This window comes from Cibotium barometz, chromosome 28, assembly GCF_041138505.1.
Source record: "Cibotium barometz isolate CiBa-2024 chromosome 28, ASM4113850v1, whole genome shotgun sequence".
Lineage (NCBI taxonomy): Eukaryota > Viridiplantae > Streptophyta > Polypodiopsida > Cyatheales > Cibotiaceae > Cibotium > Cibotium barometz.
In genome coordinates this window covers 53,587,686-53,609,790 of record NC_141073.1, presented here as the reverse complement: position 1 = coordinate 53,609,790, position 22,105 = coordinate 53,587,686, and the positions used below count along the sequence as shown (strand labels likewise).

Here is a 22,105-nt window from a genome sequence, read left to right as displayed (position 1 = left end):
ATCAATTTAATATTGAACCACAACTTACATAAATCTAGTCTTGTATTGTTCTTTCCTTTAAATTTTTATGCATAGCAATTTTTATCTAATCAGAAATGATAAAAAGGTGTGATACTTTGGATTGATTGGACTAGAAATTGTAGGAAAGTTAGTGTGAAAGTAGTTGCAAGTTGTAGAAAGTGTGTGCAAGTGGTGGCGGGATTTTGCCACACTTTGATAAGAGTGGTTTTTATGGCTTGAGAGTTAAGTTTATTTTGTATTTGCTAAAACAAATAGCACGCCTTTCACTTTTTTGGTAGAAATAGGCTATTTGAACCTTATCCCCTCATCTTGGACCTAATTTCAATCTTATTCCCTTAATTTCAATAATTTAAATGTTAAAAACAATAAATTTTATGTGAACTTTAGCCTATTACACATTATTAACTCATTTTTAATATTTTAAAATGCTTGGAAAGCTTGGACACCATAGATTCTTAATAAAATGCTTTATATATTAAGTAAATTGCTGTTTTTTTAGGGAATAGCCTTGGTGCATTACAATTGTAGTTACTAAGGGAAGTTTTTGTTTGATTCCATGTCAACTAGGGCTAAGCTTGACAATTTGATACCACTTCTACTGAGAATATCAAATTTGATCCAAGTGGAGGATGTCGACTTACTTGAAGCTAGGTATCTATCATCTTTTTGTTGTAGCTCCTTTGATGTTGCATCATTTGAAGCAATTTCCATGCTTTGGTTTGTTGGGTCCTCTTTGCTTTGTATGTTATCGTTGGCTTCCTCCATAGCGATGACCTTCTCTTTTGGCATTTCTTTGAGGACTCCTTGTAGCAGAGCAGCTATTGTTGACTGCTTTAATGGACCTTTAGTCTCCTCAAGTTGAGGGTCATCCAATTGCAGATCCAAAATTTGAGACTTTACAAGAGCTATTGTACTCTGGGGAAAAACTTGTTGAGATGACTTCAGTGGGCTCTTCTCGGCTGCTCCAGGAGAAGATTGTGTGGGTGACTTCAAGGATGTAGGTCTTGAAATAGGCAAAGTTGCAAGGACCTCCGCAATCTATTCATCTGAAGTCTTCATGTTATGCCTTTGCTTTGGGCAATTTGTGAAGAGATGGGTGATTGCACATTCTTCACAGTGGGGACCCTGTGATGGTGATTTTGCCTTCTTCTTCATTTGTTGAGGCCCACCTCTTCCAGCTGGATGGCTATCATGTGGCCTTGATGTTTGGCTATACTGCCTGATGGTGGTAGCTTCCTTTTAAGACCCCATGTTAGGAGGTTTTGAGTTTGTGGCTCCCCCTTCCTAAGCTATTCCTTAGGCGATGGAGATGCAGTAACTATGCCAAATGTTGATGTATTATTGATTTCTAATGCGTTTGGCATATGCATATTTTGAGGCAAATGGTTTTGCATGGGGAATGATGCAAATGATGTGGGCATGATGTGCTAACTTTCTTGAATATGGTGTGCAGTGGGAGATGCACTAGTGCTTCGAGGTATGACATGAGATTTTAGTGCATCTGGGGTCATGTTTTTGGCCATATTTTGGTTCCCTTTTAAGTTCATGTTTGTGCCATGCAGTTGACGAGACGTATCTATTGAAGATAATGATTTTGATGGCTTGTGCGCATTTGAAAAGCTTTGATGAATGGAAGGTGGTGGAAACTTTAGTGGATATAAGAACTTTAAAAGTGGTGCTTGTGCTGAATTTTGCTTGCGTTGTGCCTTTATTGATGGCTCATTATGCCCTAGTGGTTGATATGATAGTGTGTTTTCCAATGTAGGAAACAATAACGGCATATGGCTTTGTAGAATGTGGCGATGAGCATTAAGGATGGCTTGCTATGCCAGAGTTAAAGAGTGAGGTGCAAAGCGTGACAATTGCATGGTTTTTGGAGTTGTGCTTATGGGGACTGGTGTGTGACATGCATTCGTGAATGTTCCTTTATGTGGTGAAAGGGTGGTTGTGGGAAAATCATGTGCGTGATGAGTATTGAGCAAACTATGAGGGGTATCAAAGGAGCTTACTAGCATTAATGCTCTTTTACCACCAGCCTGAGGCCTTGAGGAGAAATGGTGTTGGATCTTGATCCATCCTCCTTTTGATCATTCATAGCACATTTTGGTTGCCAGTATTTTTGCCAGGTGTCTTTGATTCGTTTGGTGTCCATGAGAATCCTGATCTTCTTGTAATGGGTGCCAAAAATTGTTGACTTGGAGCCTTGTTGTGCTTTGTAAATGACTCCATCTTCACCAACGTATTGGTAATCTTGATAGGAACCCCATAATGTATCAAGCTTTGAAGCGTTATTGCTCATTTTGACTACTTCTTGCCCAAAGGGGTCACCCCATAAATGAAAAGATCACCTTCTTCTTCTCAAAGAAATGTCAATGGCACATTGTAAGCTATCTCCTCTATATTTGGTTGACCTTCTTGATGGCTTGCTGCTGAAAATGATGTTTGAATGCCCTTACGTCTCTGAGCAAGAGTTGTTTTACCTGGCAAGACTTCCCATGGAGACTTTTCCCATTGGTCCTGTCCATTGTGCATGACAAATCTAGGAATCAAGGGGAAGTGATTTTGGTTGTTAGCTTCTTGGTCCTCCATCTTCCCTATATCTTTATTTGCAATCCCCACCACAATAATACCCCATTGTGGTGATGATGTCAAGATTGTTGGCGTCCTAGGTTCATGGCTTGATTCACTTGAAGAATCTGATGTTTTGGACTCAGAGATCATTTGGATAGTACGAATGGGTACTAATCCATAATCTTTAGCTTGATGGTTGGTTGTATCTTCATGGTGATTCTCGCCTGTGCTCGGTGATTCTCGCCTGTGCTCTCTTCATCTGTTGCTCTACTCCTTGATATGCCTGCTTTTTAGTTAACCCATGATGGGACAAGAGATTCTTCTCTACTTGAGGTTGATGCCAAGTCAATGGGTGTTTGAACCACCTTTTGATAGGAGTTATGTCCCAAGTCGATGAGTGTAGTAGCCTCTTGTTGACGTAGGTAGATATGGTTAGAACCCCAATCTTGAATCACTCTGACTACCGCAAAAATGGTCGTCCAAGGATGATGTCATAACTTGGGGGCCTGTTCCAAAATCTACCACAGCAAATGTATGCTTATATTGCACTCCACATGAGGTTATTGTGACCCCTTCTAAAACTCCAAAAGGCATCTTCTTGTATCCATCAACCATTTGTAGTGTCATGCTTGTTTGTTGCAGATTTAGCTTTCCCCAATTTCCCAAACCTTCTTTGTCATTTCTCACCAAACCCACTAGCTCAAACCAATCCTTTCAAGCCCCCTAACACCCAAATGCCATTTGATTTGAGCCCACACAAGCGTAGATGCAAGCATTCAAGCACGCCTCGCGACGATGAAATAAGAAAAAATAGTAATACATACACTCATTCAAGAGTATCGAAAGAGAAGGAAAACCCTTTTCATTGATAGTTCAAACACTTACAATGAAGGAGCATGAAGCTCACCCATGAAAGCTTGAAGTAGGAGGTAGAGAAGGAGAGCACTCCACTAGTTGAGCATCATAAAGATTGACCTAAAAATTTACACCATTCACTTTTATACCTAGGACTAAAAACTAGTCAAACTAGTCAACTAAGGCTATTTGTTCAAGGTTTTTGAGCCAAACAGTAGCTCCCTCGCAAAAATAATGGCTTCTACTTGCGGTTAATAACTACTAGCCTACCTTAACACAATTTAACAAAAGAAATTGCAATTAGTGAGCCTTCCTTAGATCGTTTCTCTCTTAAGAAAGAAAGAAAACACCTTCAGCTCTGATACCAATGAAATGTTTTTCTATAATATTAGTATTTCTTATTGTAATTTCATATTGTTGAGAGCAACAATTGCATAAACACTAATAAGCTTTTTCTTTATGGCAATTCTCTAAAAATTGTCTTTGAATGCTTCGCATGTCCTACAAAAAGGAAAACTTTTAAACCAACAATCTTTTTATTCTTGACTTTGCCTTATGCAAAATATAATCATGCAAATCTAAGTCTTGTTCTATACGGCTAGACATGATCATGGTTCCTTTTTCAACTTAGCTAATCCAAGGGATTCTTCACACATGTAGCAACACTCTTTCCTTAAATTATGTTAAATAGGTAGGGTTAACAGTGCCACTTTGGAATCTTATTCTACGTGGGCTTACCTACATGCTCAAAGAAATTACAATTATTGAGCCTTCCTTAGATCGTTTCTCTCTTAAAAAAGAAGGAAAACACCTTCAGCTCTGATACCAATGAAACGTTTTTCTATAATATTAGTATTTCTTATTGCAATTTCATATTATTGAGAGCAACAATTGCATAAACACTAATAAGCTTTTTCTTTATGGCAATGCACTAAGTTGCCTTACACATAACCTTAGCACATGTTACGATTTAGTTATGAAGCATCTTGCACCTTGACTCCTTTAGAATTGCTATTAGCACTTTGACACGCACATACACACGTGTGTATGCACATGGCTAATCTATAGCAATTCCTAGTAGATCAAGCATACAACATACTTGAAACGTTTGCAAGACAATCATTATAACATAGCTTTAATCTTGCACGACGCAGGAGCTAACAGTGGAAACCCACTTGCCCATTGATGCAATTTACACATACACACACATACACACATTGCCAACAAAAGAATTTACCATACTCAAAACACAGTGATGAGGGCCGCATTTATGAGGTCGGCCCTCCCTTGAAAGGCATTTGTATTCATTTTGCATATTACAAAGCATAATACAACATCAACAACTACATCAAGCACTTTGGCATCATAGATGCATGCTTGACTATTGCTTACTCCTCTTGTGATGTCACCTTCGTTAAGGTGTCGTTATCACCACAAGCTTTGAGAGTAAGTCACATCATGTAGTCTTTTATGCATCTTCATTAATGCAAGACTTCATCCTTTGTGATCTACATAGACCACAAGATTCGTGCAAGGAACAATAAGCTTGCTTGCTTGTCTTGAGTCCTTGGATCACTTCCTCGCATATATGTCTTCGTACTTCTCGCATGAAGAGACTTCCTACAAGACAAAGCCATTATGAAATCATGTATGCAACCACAAAAATGCTTAGACATAATAAAAGAGCATCTAAACAAGCCTAGAGTTGCATAATCGTGACAACCCAACCGAGAGTTATACCCACTTTCTTGTAGAGCATCTTCTTGTAGAGCATCTTCATAAAAAGAAAGAAATTTTTGCACTATAAAGAGGCTGTTTGACAGTCATACAAACATCAAAATACCCTTAACCTGAGGTCTTAGAAGCGTAGAGCTCGTCTGGTTAGCTTCGCAACAACGAGTCCTGGGTTGCGCGATTCTGACACCCGGAGCTCAAGTTATGGCCGTTTTCGTGAAGGGGTGTCCAAGGTGAGCGACTTCTCCCCTTTTGAGAAAAGTAAACTCTATTATTAAATCACCTTTTACTTTTTGTTATGTTTAGGTTAAAAGTCTCTCAAACCTTTGACCATTAAAAGCAAACCTTAAACCTTCACAGATTTCATTTCTGAGGACATATCTGTGATCCGGACATTGTCCTCTTCAAGAGGGTATCAAAAAGCACACTCGCTTTTTGAAAAGCACATTTGCTTTTTGGAAAGCACATATGCTTTTTGAAAAGCACTTTTGCATTTTGTGATGCAAACATCTTTTCTAGCATCCGCTAGTCATGAATCTCACAAAAAGCAATAAAAATGTAATTCATGACATTACCTCTCCCTTAAAATCTCAGTCGTCCTCGACTATGGCATACTTATCTTATGATAAGTCCTTAGATCTTTTATCTTTTTGTTGATAGAATCTTCTTGATTGAATATGTTTATGAAAGAAACTATCACTATTGCAATTTGCACTTACCTCTTAGCACTTTACATTACCTAAATGCACTTATCTTGCAACTTTTTAACATGTGCTTTCTTTAACTTTCTCTCTTTAAATTTACCATTCTAGTAAGAGAAAGTACTCATGGCATAAAAAACTTATCAAAATAAAATTTTGATGACATTATCCTACCCTTCAAATCATAGTCGTCCTCGACTATGCGTGTATACAATGAAGGAATAGCCCTTTATACTCAGGTACCACATTTGAGCAAAGAATCTTTCCTAGACTAGTTGGAAAGACTAGTATGTGTTTAGGTGACGATAATCATCGCTAAACATTCTCTTTAAGGATTAGCCCATTGTGCTCGGGATCCACATTCGAGCAAAGAACCTTTCCTACACTAGTTGGCAAGACTAGTGGGTGTTTAGGAGACATTAGTCATCGCTAAACATTCTTCTTAAGAATCATTTATCTTATCCTTAATACATTAGCCCATCATGCTCTAGGCCTACATTTGAGTAGGAGCCCGCCGCCCAGTCAGGAGACCCGGAGACAGCCCAGTCTCATCCTGATTGGTAGCAGCAGCCGCTACCCCCCCAAAGGGGGAGAGTCCGCTGCTCGAGGACGACAGGCCCCGCAGCAGCAGTGGGTTCCTATAGGGAACCGGTTCAGTGTTCTGCAGGAGGAGCCGACAGGGGACTCCTCGGAGGACACTTTGACCAGACGAGCTCAGGGAGCGCCCCAGGAGGAGCTTGCTGGACAGTGCAGTCACCTCCCTGGTTCTTCCACCGCCACCACCGTTTCGCCCAGCCCTCCTCAGCCACCTTCACCTTCCCCTCTTCTTGATTCCCACCCCTCGCCTCCTCCCACCTCTGCTGCCACCCCACCCCCCTCACCCTCAGCTGCTCCACCTACTGCCTCACCCTCTACCCCTATTGCCCAGACCCCTACCCCTCCTGGCAGTGCCCGCCGTTCACTTCAGAGTGCCTTCTTAGCGAGCAGAGCTGCACAGGCGGGCAGCGCCTCTCCTCGACCCCCCGTTGTGGTTAGTACTGCCCCCATGGCAGCCATTCCTCCGGGATTGGTTTCTTTTGACTACTACCAGCGGGGAGAGTGCTTTGGATACGAGGCACTTTGGTGAGCTTGACGACAGCAGACCAGCTACACGTCTTCGGATTCATGTAGCTCTTCTGGCTTCTCGAGGAGCAGTGGCTATTGACTCCAGTGGCCTTTTCTTTTCCTCTTTGTGGCTGCTCACAGCCACAAAGAGCAGACTGCACCCTTGCAGCGGCTATGCGTTTCTTACGTGCATAGATCATTGAGTTTTCACACCATATTGGAGAGTTGGAGTGCACGGATTTGCTTACACACTTTTGGGACTTGGCCAAATTCACGGTTATACCAGGTACACCTGAAGCCACAGAGCGCCATATTGTTATGCATCTGATTGTGGATTCCAGGGTGACCTACCCCCCTTGTTATGTATATGTATATGAGGATGAGGTACCACAGAGTTTGGCCAGGGAGTATGCTGCTGAGACTTGGAGTTGTTTGAGCCATGCTTTGAGAGCGCGGTTGGCAGGATTTAGGGGACGTTTGGACTTGGATTATTCCCTGTCCAAACCGGTCTCCAAGATTGCTCGTTTAGCGGCTGTGGCCGCCTCTTGGTTTTCATAGTCTCCATGAGGATTATCTCATGGAATGTACAGGGGCTTGGAGGCCCTAATTTTGTGAGATATCGTGGGCGATTTCGCCAGGAGATGATGTGTTGCTTGATTGGTGGCCCGGTTGATATTCTCATGCTACGGGAGCATCACTTGACTGAGAGCCGTACTCGGCCTTGTGGACAGCTTTTGCATAGACACTCTGAGGTTTTTTGGTCAGGCTCTTTTGGACCCTCTGGCATTCAGGGGGGGTATGTATGTCTATTGTGGATACATGGCGTGCTGCCATTATTGACAGAGGTATTGTGGTTCCTGGTAGAGCCCAGTGGATGCTATTTCAGTGGGGGGAGGTCAGGCTGGGTCTCCTGAACATCTATGCCCCGAATCATGAGAGTGCTCGAGCAAAGTTTTGGACTCAGATTGTTGACGCCTTGCTTAGAGCGGATGAGTGGTGTATTGGGGGTGACTTCAACATGGTTGAAGCACCTGAGGACAGATGCGGGGGCAGTCAGGTCACTGTGCATGGGTCAGAGCTTGCTACATGGGAGAGACTTTGTATGTCTTTGAGGATTGCTGATGTATGGCACTCTTGAGGGTTTTGCTCGGGAAAGAGATAGTCTTCTTTTCTCTCGATCAGACAGACGTATTGGCAGCAAGAACTTGTCTCGGATTGATAGGATGTATGTTAGTGACCTACTGCTAGACCGAGGCGGTTCCGTTGGTATTCTTGGTGGTACTTGTATGTCTGACCATTCGCCGGTTATGCTGGTCCTTGCTGAGGGCACCACGAGAGCCTCTCAGTCTCTGCGCATTCCTGAGGGTGTCCAATTGGACGAGAGTTTGTCTGAGAGGGTTGAGTAGCATTGAAGATAGGCACAGCTGGGCTCTGAGTAGTAGGCTGAGGCTTTAGTGGTGGGCCTGGGACAGATTAGCACCTTGTTTTGCGAGGAGGCAGTTTCGAGACTTGCGCAGGCTAGAGAGGTTGAGCGCCGTTTGCATAGGAGTGTAGCCTCGTTGCAGAGACTGCTTGAGAGCAGCCCCGACAGTGACTGGGTTGGGACACAGCTGGCATAGGCTCAGCAGGAGCTGCGAGAGATTGAGTTGACCCCCGGTGTCCTGTAAAGCTAGAGTCACCAATCATTAGGCCAAACCCCGACACGTGACCCACCATCCTCTTGTAAAGCTGCAGTCACCAAGCACTAGGCCAACCATAGCACGTGGCCGGCCACACCGCCCTAGTGTGACACTAGTCGTAGACAAGTGCACATAAAAAGTGAACAATGTTCATTGTCGTTTCTCTCGAGAGAACCAAACCCAAACAATTGTGACTGTTTGGAGACCCAAATTGTTGTGACTGTTTGGAGACCAGAGAAAGGCATGCTCTTTGGGCAGCATTGCCAGATTCAATGAAGTGACAAAGCTAAATTTGTACATGGCGAAAGTTCATGGTTGGAAGGATCTGTACCCCAAGCTGAAAGCTAAGTTGTCCCCCTCGGTTAGGAAGTGGGGGGAATTTCACTCTATGTGGATGATGATGCACCTGAAAGTGTGGGTGATGTACATCAAAGTGTGGATGCCAAAAGAACAAAAAAGGATGTACATGAGAGTGTGGATGCCAAAAGAACAAAAAAGGATGTACATCAAAGTGTGGGTGATGATGTACATCAAAGTGTGGATGCCAAAGCTTTGCTGATCGTTTGGAAACCCTTGAATCGAGACGCCATACAATTTTTCAAGCAGCTAAGAACATATTAGTTGATATAAACACTATGAAGGCCATGTTTTGTACTGCAATTAAGGCTTCTGATGGGGTTAAGCCTTCTGATGGGATTATGGACTGTGACTATGATATTCTTGCATATTGCTTCATGGTTGGGATAGAGCAACAAGGACATGGATAAGCCTTCATGGTTGGGACAGAGCAGCAAACAGGATGTTTACAATGTCCATGATGGGACTAGGATGCCCATGCCGCTGCTGCTGCCGATGATGGGACTAGGAATGCCCATGCTGCTGCTGTCCTCTTAGGATTGATGTTGCTCTTGCTACTCGTACAACTTTTGATGGTGCTGCTACTCATATAACTCCTGATGGTGCTCATATTGTCGATCTAACTAGTGTTCAGAATGTTGTCGTTGATGCTAGTGTAAAAGAAGGTTTTTTCATCCTTCAGCAAGTAACCAAGGAAGAAGTACGAGACCTCCTTGGAAAGATGCAATGTATGCTTTTTTGCGAAAAAAAAAGACCTTAGAACGCCGGAAGGGACTTTACTAGAGTTGCTACCTGAGTATGTACCTATGCTTAAGGATGACAATTGTTACATGAACTCAAATTGTTTTGATGCTTTATTTGTATTGGAATTGGGCAAGCAAACAAGGTCACAAGAAGAAGAGAGCTCAAATTTTGAAGTATCAATTATATGCCCTTCAATTTTGAAGTCCATTATGTTAATAATAGCACAAGACCACCCTACAAGCTGTAAAGGAGTCGCATTCTAAAATAGTGACGAGTCGTGATCTACGTTTCGAGTTCATCAGTGAGTGTCATCGCAGAAATATGGACCACTTAATTACCCCCGTAATGAGGGGCTTGGCCTCAATTCATGCTAGGATAGGAAGCAACCATGAGCCTTGACCTTGCCTCTCATTTCATGTTACAGGATCCTGCAGCCAGTTGCTCACCTTGGTAGAGACCATTAATGAAAATGTGATAATACAAGCAATTTTACATGCCACATGTATCATGGAGTCCGGATAATACACACATGTATGATCGCACATCCATGGATAACAAAGAACCGTGTGAATTTCAACTGTACTGCTAACATGCACTCTCATGATTGGAGGCACAGAGATTCAAAAAGCCACAACAAATCTCTCCCCACTGCAACAGTACTCACTATAATGGCTGAGCGCCAAGTGTCTGCAATAGTCATACATACCTCTCTGTGTACACCGGAGGGTCCAAATGTTTCTAACCAAAAGTCTCACCATTTCTTTGCAAGAAATGGCCACATTGCCAAATCCGGCTCTTAGAGAAGTGATGCTCCTGAAGCATCCAAAGATCAATTTGTCCCTAGTTATACATCGCATATTAGACATGTATGTGACATCCAAAGAGTTAAGTCTTCAAAAAGGTCACAGCAAGTGAAGCAAGTGACATCCAAAGAGTGAAGTCTCTTATTGAAGTCCTCACTTTGAGGTGTCTCACACTCACTCAAGTAGTTAAGGACATGCAAGCCGACTTAGAAACCATGAAGGGTTTGCTTTCTGATGATACAATTTCTCATATGTGAGCTGACACGGAAACAGTGAAGGCATCTAATACGGCTGCTCAAATGCGAGGCGTCGTGGAAACAGTGAAGGCATCTAATACGGTTCCTCAATGATATTTTGGCAAAAGGATGACTAGTGTCTCATGTAAAAATCCTTATTATGTCAAGTTAAAAAGGGTGTCTTGGCTTCAATGTATGGAACCTAGACTACTTGAAATCAAGGATATAAATCTATGTTTGGTTTCTAAGGCTCAAAGAGGTTATTTAAAACTAAGCCACATGGATTTTGTTAGTTCTAAAAGGTTCATATTATGCATGCTATGGACAAGAACTACCAATGGTTGCTAGAAAAAGTAACATGATAGTATGCCACAGTGGTACTTTGAGTTAGTTCTCAAAATAAGAGTACCTACCATGAGGCGCAAAGGCATATAAAGCTGCTTGATATCTTTCAAGGTTTTTCCTTTGATGGAACTAAGAGCCTTTGAAATTTTTACTCTTTGATCAATACCTTTCATGTAAGGCTCAAGTTGGTCAACTAAGGTAGTGTGTCATGGTAAGTTGTGTGCATATGTTTTACAAAAATACAACTTTATTTGTTTTAAGATAAAATAATGCAAGAATAAGGATTAGCTTGTTTTTTACAAGAAAGTCTAAAAGATCCTTATGCCATAAAAGCAGATACTTTAACTAAAAGAAAAAAATTTCTAATGGCAAATGAAGAAGGTATTCGTAAGCTTTAAGGATTCTCTTGTCGAAGGGCAAGACTATGAGATCCTTAATAAAGAATAGAATAAGGATTCTCTTACATTGAGGTAAGAGAATCCTTAATAAAGAATAGAATAAGGATTCTCTTACATTGAGGTAAGACTAAAAGATCTTTATGCACAAAGGATATACTTATTCTTTAGGATAAGTCTATAAGATCCTTTGTAAGGATTCTAACGCCATGACTAGGGATCTTCTTACATATAACGGTAAGATTGAATGATCCTTAGTAAGTTAGAAATGTTTAAGGATATAATAAAAGATCCTTAGAAAGAACGTTTAGCGATGATTGTCGTCTCCTAAACAGCTACTAGTCTTGCCAACTAGTCTAGGAAGGGTGTTAGTGGTCGTAGTGTCCGTGCCCCCCGAAGAGGACTGTGAAGCTGGAACCTCCGGTGGTGTCCCTCTGTCTTGGCTGGGTGTCTGGTGAGCTCGTCGCTGAGCTTGCCGCTGAGTACGGCAAGGGCAAGCCCGTGCAAGGTGGCCCACCTGACGACAACGACAAATGAAGCACTGGTTCGGAAGGCCAGAGAACTCCACCCTCTGGACCAACCAACCACTTGTCAAGGTAGGGAGCTGGATCTCCTTCGGCAAATTAGCCGGGTCCGAAACAAGTACACGCACAGAAGGAAGACCAGCTGCCTTGGCAACCATAGAGGCTGTCCTGCGGGGTGACTCAATATATGTCCCAAGGGCCTGTCCAATCTGTGGCAGCAGGTGTAAGTACTCGCGTCGAAGCCCTGGCAGACATGCGGGATGAAGGATGACGAGGACTGTGCGGTGGGATCAAAGAAACCACTGTCAAAAGTGAGCCTTAGAGGACCGCAATGCCAAAGGGGACATCTATATAACTCGTGCAACGGCCTCCTGAGACTCAAATTCGACCTGGTAGAAGCCACGGCCAAGCAGCTGAACGTCAGTAATCTTGCCCCACATTCTCTTATGTATCACCTCCTATGAGCTAGTTGTTTTGCAAGTTGATGATGCTCCTATTGAAGTGCATGATAAGGCTAGCACCAGTGGTCAGCTGTGGAGATCATAGTGAATCTTGCATCTACCAAAGTAGTTTATTCCTGGCATGGATTTTGTCTTGCTGACAGACAGTGGTGAGCCATCTTGTTACAAAGAGGCTATGCTAGCTGAGGACCATGCCAAATGGAAACTTGCGAGCGACAAAAAGCAAGCTTTCTAGCATTGAAAAGAATAGTACTTGGGATCTAGTTCCATTGCCAAAAGACAAGAAAGCATTGCCTTGTAAATGGGTTTACAAATGGAAGTTTGCATCCAATGTTGGAATGTACAAGGCTCGGTTGGTAGCTAAGGGATTCAAGCAAGAGTATGGTATAGATTTCAAGGAAATCTTCTCATCGGTGGTCAAGATGACTACATTATGGGTGTTGCTTGGATTGGTTGTTATAGAGAACCTAGAGCTAGTTCAAATGGATGTAAAGATAGCTTTCTCGCGCATGGAGATCTTGATGAGGAGATCTATAAAGGGTTTACTAAGAAAGGTAAGGAACATCTTGTATGTAGAATAAAGAAGAGTCTTTATGGTCTTAAATAGGAACCCAGACAATGGTATCAAAAGTTTGATATATTCATGCAGTCCCAAGTCTTTAAACACAGTACTGAGCATCCATGTTTCTATGTGAAGAGACCATGGGATGGACAGCTTGTTATGCTTATTCTTTATGTGGATGACATGCTGATTGCTAGTCATTCAAAAAAGGACATTGTTGACATCAAGCTTGAGCAATTTAGTCAGTTTGACATGGATTTGGGTGATGCCAATCATATGCTTGGTATGCGCATTACTAGAGACCAACAAAATGGTTTGTTATACCTATCTCAAAAAGAGTATGTATATAAGATGCTTAAGCATTTTAATATGCAAAACGGGAAGTCACTGAGTACTCCATTGCCTGCATACTTAAATCTTAGCAAGGATGACTATCCCAAATTGGATGAGGAAAAAGCTGTGATGGATAAGATTCCATATGCTTCAGCTTGTAGCAGTCTCATGTATGCCATGGTGGCTACTACGAGACCGGATGTTGCTTATGTAGTGGGAGTAGTTAGCCGTTATATGTCCAATCCTAGAAAGAAGCATTGGGATGTTGTTAAATCAAGCCTCAGGTACTTGAGTGGCATAGCGGATTGGCAATTATGCTATGGCCGTGGAGAGTTATCCATTGAGGGATATGTTGATAGTGACAATGCCGGCTGTATGGATAACTGTAGATCAACAATTGGATGAATATGCAAGTTTGCTGGTTTTGACATTTCTTGGAGATTAGTTCTTCAAGATTGTACGTCGGTCTTCACTACAGAGGCAGAATACATGCGGCTAGTGAGGCTTGCAAGGAAGCTATATGGCTTATGCGTCTAGTGGGAGATCCAACATCATTTTGTATGGGAATGCCTAGCAGAGAAGCCACTTGACTTGGTGAAGATACATACTAGTGAGAACACAGCAGACGCACTCACTAAGAGCCTCTCGAGCAATTAATTTCAGCATTCTCGATAGTAGAGCTGATGGGCATTACGTGAAGATGCTACTCTTTTTCACTATACTATGTATAGTATGTTGGACTCCCATATTGACCATCAAGTGGGAGAATGTTTTGTATACTCTTTTTCACTGTTTTGTATACTATGTATAGTATGTTGGCCTCCCACATTGACCATCAAGTGGGAGAATGTTGGGTTGCTAGCAATGTGGCGAGGTGCCCATGCCCATCACTGACTCACTGACTTACACTAAGTGTATAGATAATACTTAGTGAGCCATTGATGTATATACATTCATTAGTGCATACAATAGAGAAAGAGGGCATGGCTCTCCCTTTCCTAACTCTGTGTCTACGCTCTCATGCTCTACTCCTCTCACATGCTTGCTCTCTACTTCACAGGTCTTCTTATGCTGCCTCACCACTTTTACCCCTCCCTTCCCTTCCTCCTCTTGCTGTCGTGCAATGGCGACAAAGAGAGAGAGAGAGAGAGAGAGAGAGAGAGAGAGAGAGAGACAACCCCCCCTTCTCTCCTATTGGCCAAAGCCCCCTTTCCCCCCCTTCTTTTCTTCCAAACATACCCCTCCCCTTTGTTACCTAATTAATTAATTATTATTTATTTATTTATTTTTATTCTATAGCCAGTCTTAATAGTATGTAGTTTTTAAGACTAAGATTTGTTTTTGAATACCTAAAAATCATTATATTAGTTTTAATAGGTTTGGTTGGCTTGAAAAAGTGGGAAGGTAGAGAAAAAGGCAAAACTTTGTGATTGGTTAGTAGGAGAGGGGTTAGGGGGGTTAAAAGAGGGTTCTCTCTCTCTCTCTCTCTCTCTCTCTCTCTCTCTTTGTCTTGCTTTGTAGTCAGTTGCCCATCCTGCTACCCCATAATTTTCCACATCATGGGCTTTAGAAAGAAAGGAAAACCATTCTGGGGGGGGGGATGTAGTGTTGATAGTTTGAGGCAAATGGTGAAGGAAATCCAAATTAGCCTGAGTAACTTTGTGCAACAATGCATTTGCTATCAGTATAAACAAAAATTGTCCTTCTCCATTCTCGGGGCATGCTATGCAAGTGTAAGCCGAGGTTGTCTCTCCTCGCGCTACAAGGGAGAGAGAGAGAGAGAGAGAGAGAGAGAGAGAGAGAGAGAGAGTTTGTGTGCATAGGATATGTTTGTGTGCATAGGATATGTTTTTGAGAGAGAAAAAAATGTAGGGAGTGGCATGGGAACCCGCTTCATATAGAGGGTTCCCTAAAAAACCAGTTCTTTTTGAAAAGTTATAAGTTGGTTTTGGGTTTCTTAGGGTCAAAAAATTGATGCTCTAAATGAGATCATCCCAAAAGCCAAAAAAATAAAAACAAACACCATGCAAAATTCTTCAAAAAAATAATAAAAATTATTCTATCTCTTTCTCTTTGGTCAGGCATCAACAGTCACCCAAGCCATTAAGATAAGTCTGTGTATATAGGAAGAGCCATTAAGATAAGTATTTGTCTCTAGGAAGAGCCATAAAGACCCACTGTAGAATAGAAATTAAGTGATCGATAAATAAATAGTTCGTTTCTTTTCTCACAGGAGGTTGCAAAGGCAAAACTTCAAAAGCTTTCAAAGAAAATAAACTATAAATGAGCATGCAAAGATACACACGGTGTATTTGTCCTTGTGCTAAATCATCCACATCATCCATGTCTTGCATGCATGCAGTCTGTGTGTAGTGTGCAAACGCCTTGAGCGCATGTTCAATGTAGGCACTTTATGCAATGTTTGGAAGACCAAGTTTCTTTTGTTGTTTATGGGCATGCATATAGGTGTTATTACACAGAGATACATGCATGTGTTGTGAGTAATTTCTCCATGTATGACATTGTGGGTTTTGCATGCTTTATGTGAGTGATGTTGTTGTCTACAACATAGCAGGTACAGGTTTATAGGGATACATTTACAGGTTGCACGTGGTTCTCCGACATAAAACATGTATGCATAGAGTGTTGTCTTTACATATTGCTCCTCATACGGCGAGTTGAGCCTTTGTTTGGTGTGACCACATTCACCTTGCTATTGTCTACTTTGAGCACAGGTATTCTACATACTCTTGGATTGCTTTTTGGTGGAGTTCTGTTCCACTCCAGCGTGATTGCATTGTTGTGACATAGAAAAGTTTGATGGGTCAAACTTTGCCTTGTGGAAAGAGCAAATAAAGGATGTTCTAGTGCAGAAAAATCAGCTAGACCCTATTCTAATAGCAAAGTGCCAAGAGGATTTGGGTATGACAGAGGCTCAGTGGACTAGACTTGATGCATTGGCACGGTCTACTATACGCTTACATCTTGCTAAATTGGTTTACTTTACAATCATTGAGGAGTCTACTGCTTATGCTACATGGCAAAAGTTGTGCAATACTTATGAGAAGAACACTGCCAGCAGATAAAGTGTTCTTAATATGTCAGCTCTACAATCTAAGGATAAAAGAGTCTGCTAGTGTTGTCAATCATCTCAATGAGTTCGATTTGTTGTTTGCACAGATAAGGGCACAGCAAATGAATATTGATGATAAGATGAAAGCGATTCATTTGCTTTGTTCGTTGCCATCATCATGGGAGACATTCTGCATAGCCATAAGTAACTCTGCACCTAATGGGACGCTTGCGTACAATGATGTTTTCAGTGCATTACTATCAGAGGAAGCACGTCGCAAAGCTATGGGGAGCTCGCATCATGGCAAAGCTCACTACATGCAGAGAGAAGGCAAACAACATAGAGGTCGCTCTAAGCAGCGTGAGACTAACAAAAATGGAAAAAAGATAATGCAAGTCATGGCCGTTCTAAATCTTATGGCCAAAAGGAGATTTAATGCCATTTCTGTGACAAGTATGGTCACTTGAAAAAGGACTGTTATGCATGGAAGTGTGAAAAAGGCAAAGGCAAATCAGATAAGGATGATGCTAAAGAGGTGAAGCCTAAGAGCTCAGTCAAAATTGAGGAGATCAATGTGGTTACTGAAGCTCAAGATGCCCAAAACATCAATGTCCTTACAGAGTTTGCAGAGACATTCTGTGATGCGCAGGATACTCTATGCTTGGAGAGTTCATCATCTGCAAAAGTGCTTGTTAGTGGTGGTGAGTTGTCACACACCTGGATACTTGATTCGGGTGCTTCTCTTCATGTTACACCACACCGTGAGTGGTTTATTTGGTATGAAGAGTCAGTTCGCTCCGTCATACTTGGTGACAGTTATGTTTGTGACATAGTTGGCATTGGTGACATTGCAATGGTTCTCTCTAATGGCATTCGCTTTGTCATTGAGAATGTACGTCACATGCCATACCTGACTCACAACCTTGTTTATGTTGGCAGATTGGATGACTTGGGATATAAAGTCATATTCTCTCAGTAGTCTTGGCGCATAGTGAAGGGCAATATGGTCATTGCCAATGGATCTAAATTGGGCTCCCTCTATCCATTGTTTAAATCCTCTAAAAATAGGTTTTTTGGTTGTAACCAAGCTGCCAAGCATTGCATTGTGGCATAGCCAGCTACATATGTCCAAGAAAGGAATGGAAATGCTTTCTTGTTTGGGCTACTAGCCTTTTTTGTCTTTTTTTTTATTTTTCTTTCTGTGAACACTATCAATATGGGAAGCAAGCAGGTGCTCCTCGTAATGTTAAGATGAGACATTTTTTTGTTTCAAGGAATTCGTGTCCATGGTTGAAACTCAATCTGGCAAGAAGTTAAAGGCTTTATGTTAAAACAATGCTGGCGAGGAGTTTGCTGACTTTTGTGCTTCAAAGGGGATCAAGCATGAATTTATTGCTCTATATACCCCAGCCCAAAATGGTGTTGCCGAGAGCATGAACAGAACGATTCAAGAGAGAATCATGTCAATGCTTTCACAAGCACACTTGACACAAGGGTTTTGGGCCAAAGTGCTCTATACTGCCGTCTATCTCATTAATCATTCTCCACATGCTTCAATGCAGTTTAAGGTTCTTGAGGAGTTATGTCATATGACAGACTCAGAACATTTGGTTATGAGGCATATGTCCATGTGCCTAAAGAGCTTCATGCTAAGCTACAATCGAAGTCTCATAAATGCATTTTTAATGGCTATGGATTGGATGGTCAAATTGGCTATCGTTTGTGGGATCCAGAGATACAATCCATTCTCTGTAGCAATGATGTGGTCTTTAATGAGACTAAGATGCCTAAGCAACCAGTGAAAGAGGTTGAGTACTGGAGGATATTTTTCCATCCAATCTAATCAAAGAGCAACCCCTGGCAAGCCTATTGGGCACATTTTGTGCACTCCATGCTGATATTGGAGCATATTTCTTTTTTCAACTGTCTCACTCAAAGCTTTTGTAGAGTAGAATTTTTTTCTATGCACATTCTTATATAATCCCCAAGACTATTGAAGAATATGGGAAGATTGAAGTTGTTGAAACACCTTCTCTTCATAGTTTTGAATGGCCAGTGCTCCCGGATGTTTGGTCAATGATTTCCTTCAAGCAAAATATGGTTTCAAATATCCAATCTTCTTTGAAGTTTGGAAAGGCTTCTAGGTCGGTTGGTCTTAGTTGGTACTGCCCTATTCATGTTTTTGTGCACTTGTTTTGTTCCTTGCCAATCAAACAAACACCCACAATGTTTGTGTGCAAAGATGTAAGATTTGAAGATTTGGATACTTTGTTGGGGTTTTGTAGACGGTGTGCATGATGGGGATAGGTTTCGATGGAATGTAGGAAATTCTGGTATCAGCATACGATACCAAAAATCTCGTGCTACATTGTACATGCGCTTCTTCTATGACCGTTGGATGTACAAGAGAGGCAAGTGGGTGCCCCTACAAATATCGGACAGTGTCATAGAGGCCTTCAATATAGTCATCAAGATGCCTAATGATGTTTTTGAGACTGTACAGGTTAGCAAGCATTGGACCTTAGCTAACCTTCACGAGTATTTCATAATCATGGGCATCGAAGATGTACACAAGCTCACATTTTGGCTGAATAAACACAAGGTGGTATCGTAACTAGAAGTTTTAAATTTTGTTTTAATTACTGGAGTTTTATAGAGGTTTAATATGAAGCTTATTTGGATACAAATTGGGAAAAGAATGGAGACCGCAATGAAGGTGCAAGAGTCTTGGGGTGCAGAGAGGAGCTCGAGCTAGCAAAAAAAAAAAGTCTTTTTTGTAACTTGGATTAATATCACTTGATGTATCCCATATGTGTTTCTTTTTATGGTGTGCAACACATCTTGTCATGGATCAAATTTTCATTCTGTACACCTACAATTGATGTTTATTTTTTTGGTATTAAACGAAATATTTATGATGTGCAACACATCTTGTCATGGATCGAGTTTTAATTCTATACGCCTACAATTTTGTTATGGTTGACTTCGCCAAATTTGGAGGTTTACCAAAAGAATTTGTGGGGGGGGGGGGGGGGGGGGGGGGGGAGAGACCCTCTATAAATATAAGTAGACCCTTTTTATTTCTAAGAAAACATAGAGCGCTTCTCCAAGCTATAGGAAATCTTCGCACTACCTATGGATCCCCATGCTAGCGCATCCGCTTCACACACTGCTACCACTACAGACCCTCGCTTTGTCTTTCTAGAGTTCTTGAAGGGCACTGAGTACCCCAATCGCGAGGCGCTCTATGACTTCTACACACCCTCTCCTGACTTGCTCACCACTCTCACTCTCAACAATGATAGCTTCAAGGAGATCATTGACTACATGGAGACATATGTGCTCAAATATGCCATATCACTGCTCTCACATGCGGGTACACGGGTGCCATGTGACCTTCTGCGCTACATACACAAAAACAATCGACCGTTCTCACAGCGGCTTTCTCGGTATGAGCAGATTGCAGAGGGTGCTGGACAATTCATCACAATTGGTGATGGACATGCTGCTTGGCGTATGGTGAAGAAATGTAAGCTGGGAACAACCTACCTTTCCCAGCTTGCCACCTTCATTTTCTTTGTTAGTGAAGAATCTGGGCAGGAGGAGTTGGTTCTCCCACACATGCAGGTGAGCGGTTTGATCAAAGACCCCAAGGAGTCGATTGCACATCCCTTGGATCCACTTTTCAAGCAAGCAAAATTGCCCAAAGATTACCCTAAGGGGTTCTTGATGAAAGTGAAGAGCGTGAAGGCACTCTGCTGCACCAGAGTCTCCAGCGCTAGATGAAGCAATACCAGAGGTTGAGGTGAGCAGGCTATCCAGCATAATTGTGGATGGTGATGAGAAGTATGTCTTCCTCCATGACTTGGAGAAGGAAGGCCACCTGCGAATGGATGAATGCTTGAGTATGATTTGTATCAAAGGCAAATTCCCCTTTGATACTAAATCAACTCATCTTGATGACATGCTTGTATCCCTTGGAGACAGTGTGATGGAAACTGTCAACCTTGTCAACGAAGAATTTGCGATCACAGAGCAGAAGGATGTCGTAGAGGAGGCTTACCAAGAAATGCAAGCACTCTTGGTAGCTCAACGGACTCCACTATCTGAGCCCGCAACAGATGCAGGTGATGCCTCCAAAGTTGTCGATGAGAGGCGGTCATCCATAAACTTATACGTACTTTACTGAAGATCAAGACCTTGAAGATCAGAGGCAAGAGGATGTTGGACACGTGGGCCACACGGACAGGTGGCATAAGGTAGGCTTTTGGTCTGCACGCAGCATTTGCCCATTATCTCGGCAAGCTTCCAGCGGGTGCGGTAGTCATTGTCCACAAGGACTACTTCCCCTACGGCCACTTCAATGTGTTTGCATTGAAGGCCCTAAGTAAAATTCTGTGCCTCTCTACCATCTCCCAAACCACCAATGTAATAATCCTTGTAAAAAAGACCCTTGCTATAGCCACTTTTAGCAGTGGCTTTCGTGGTGAGGTCCTGGCCCATATAGGTATCAACCAAGCCTTAGGGAACACAGACCCAGCTGAAATCACCCAGAGCCTTCTGCTAGGTGAGGTACCCGATGCAAAGAAAAGGAAAAAACTAATGGTGAAGAAACTTGTCCAAGCCGATAAGTAGGTTGGTTTCCCTGTAAAAATCCTATCCTTGTATATTTTTTGCAAGATAATTAAGACATTTGGTATAATTTAAATTTGGTAATCTTTTCTTTGTCTCAGAAAAAATTATTTAAATCTTTAAGGGGTGGTCAAATTCTTTTCTTTGACAAGTTTTTTGTGGTCCTATTCTTTTGAATAGATGTGAAATTGCTCCGTAAGCACACCCTATTTGCTCCAGAGTGCTTCTAAGGCACCCGAAGGGCCTGCCAGAAGGGTGCGCAAAATACCTATACAAATCACTTGTAGGCCATTTTTGTGCGCCCTTGTGGCAGGCCTTTAGAGTGCCTCTTATGCACTCAGGAGCATATATGGGTGGCTTTTAATTATAAATGGACATATCTTGTATGGTCCATATACACTAAAAAGGTTACATATCACTCATAAATTAACTTAAATATACTCAAATGTATCCAAGAAGCCCTACAATGGCCTTCCACAAGGGTGTGCAAAAAAGCCCTGCAAGTGACTTGTAGGACCCTTTTACGTGCCCTTGTGGCAGGCCATTAAATTGCCTTCTAAGCCTTCAGGGTGCCTCAGGGAGGCCTGCAAGTAACAAACAATGCATAATGAGTTTGTTTAAAGCTTATTAAATTGTCAAAAGCTTATTAAATGGATCCTTGTGGTCCTATGTAGCAAATTTTGCTTGCCAAGAGCTTGTACATTTTGTTCATGGCCTCTCAACATAATAATGTGCAAGAGATGCTTGAAGCTAGTACCACAGGTGGGTTGGTGCTGGCACATTTCTTTTAATCATGCTTGCCAAGTATGGAACAAATTAAACGATGGGAAGCATGTTAAAATACAATGTAAGAATATCACGCGGACGTGGTAGCATCTATTAGAACTATAGCAAGACAAATGAAATCATGTCATCTGATGCTATGCCAAAGACATGGCCTTTCATACAAGTAATCCACACAATTGGAGTTTGGCA

The 22,105-nt window shown here is 42.0% G+C and overlaps 1 protein-coding gene across 1 annotated transcript; it reads left to right on the top strand.

Moving 5' to 3' along the window:
• Positions 1-215: 215 nt before the first annotated feature.
• LOC147622946 (uncharacterized) lies at positions 216-19,382 on the top strand. The gene is made up of 3 exons (XM_086822726.1): positions 216-672; positions 18,784-19,100; positions 19,196-19,382. Exons 1-3 carry the CDS (start codon positions 651-653, stop codon positions 19,286-19,288), a joined length of 432 nt encoding a protein of 143 aa, XP_086678852.1. The 5' UTR covers positions 216-650; the 3' UTR covers positions 19,289-19,382.
• The last annotated feature ends 2,723 nt before the right edge of the window (positions 19,383-22,105 follow it).

What these genes read in the sequence shown, in the direction of transcription:
- LOC147622946 (XM_086822726.1), top strand. Translation starts at nt 651, where the DNA reads ATGTCGACTTACTTGAAGCTAG. An exon ending in GTCGACTTACTTGAAGCTAG is followed by an intron (nt 673 to 18,783) that starts GTATCTATCATC and finishes GGGGTTTTGTAG; the next exon opens with ACGGTGTGCATGATGGGGAT. An exon ending in TTTGGCTGAATAAACACAAG is followed by an intron (nt 19,101 to 19,195) that starts GTGGTATCGTAA and finishes AATTGGGAAAAG; the next exon opens with AATGGAGACCGCAATGAAGG.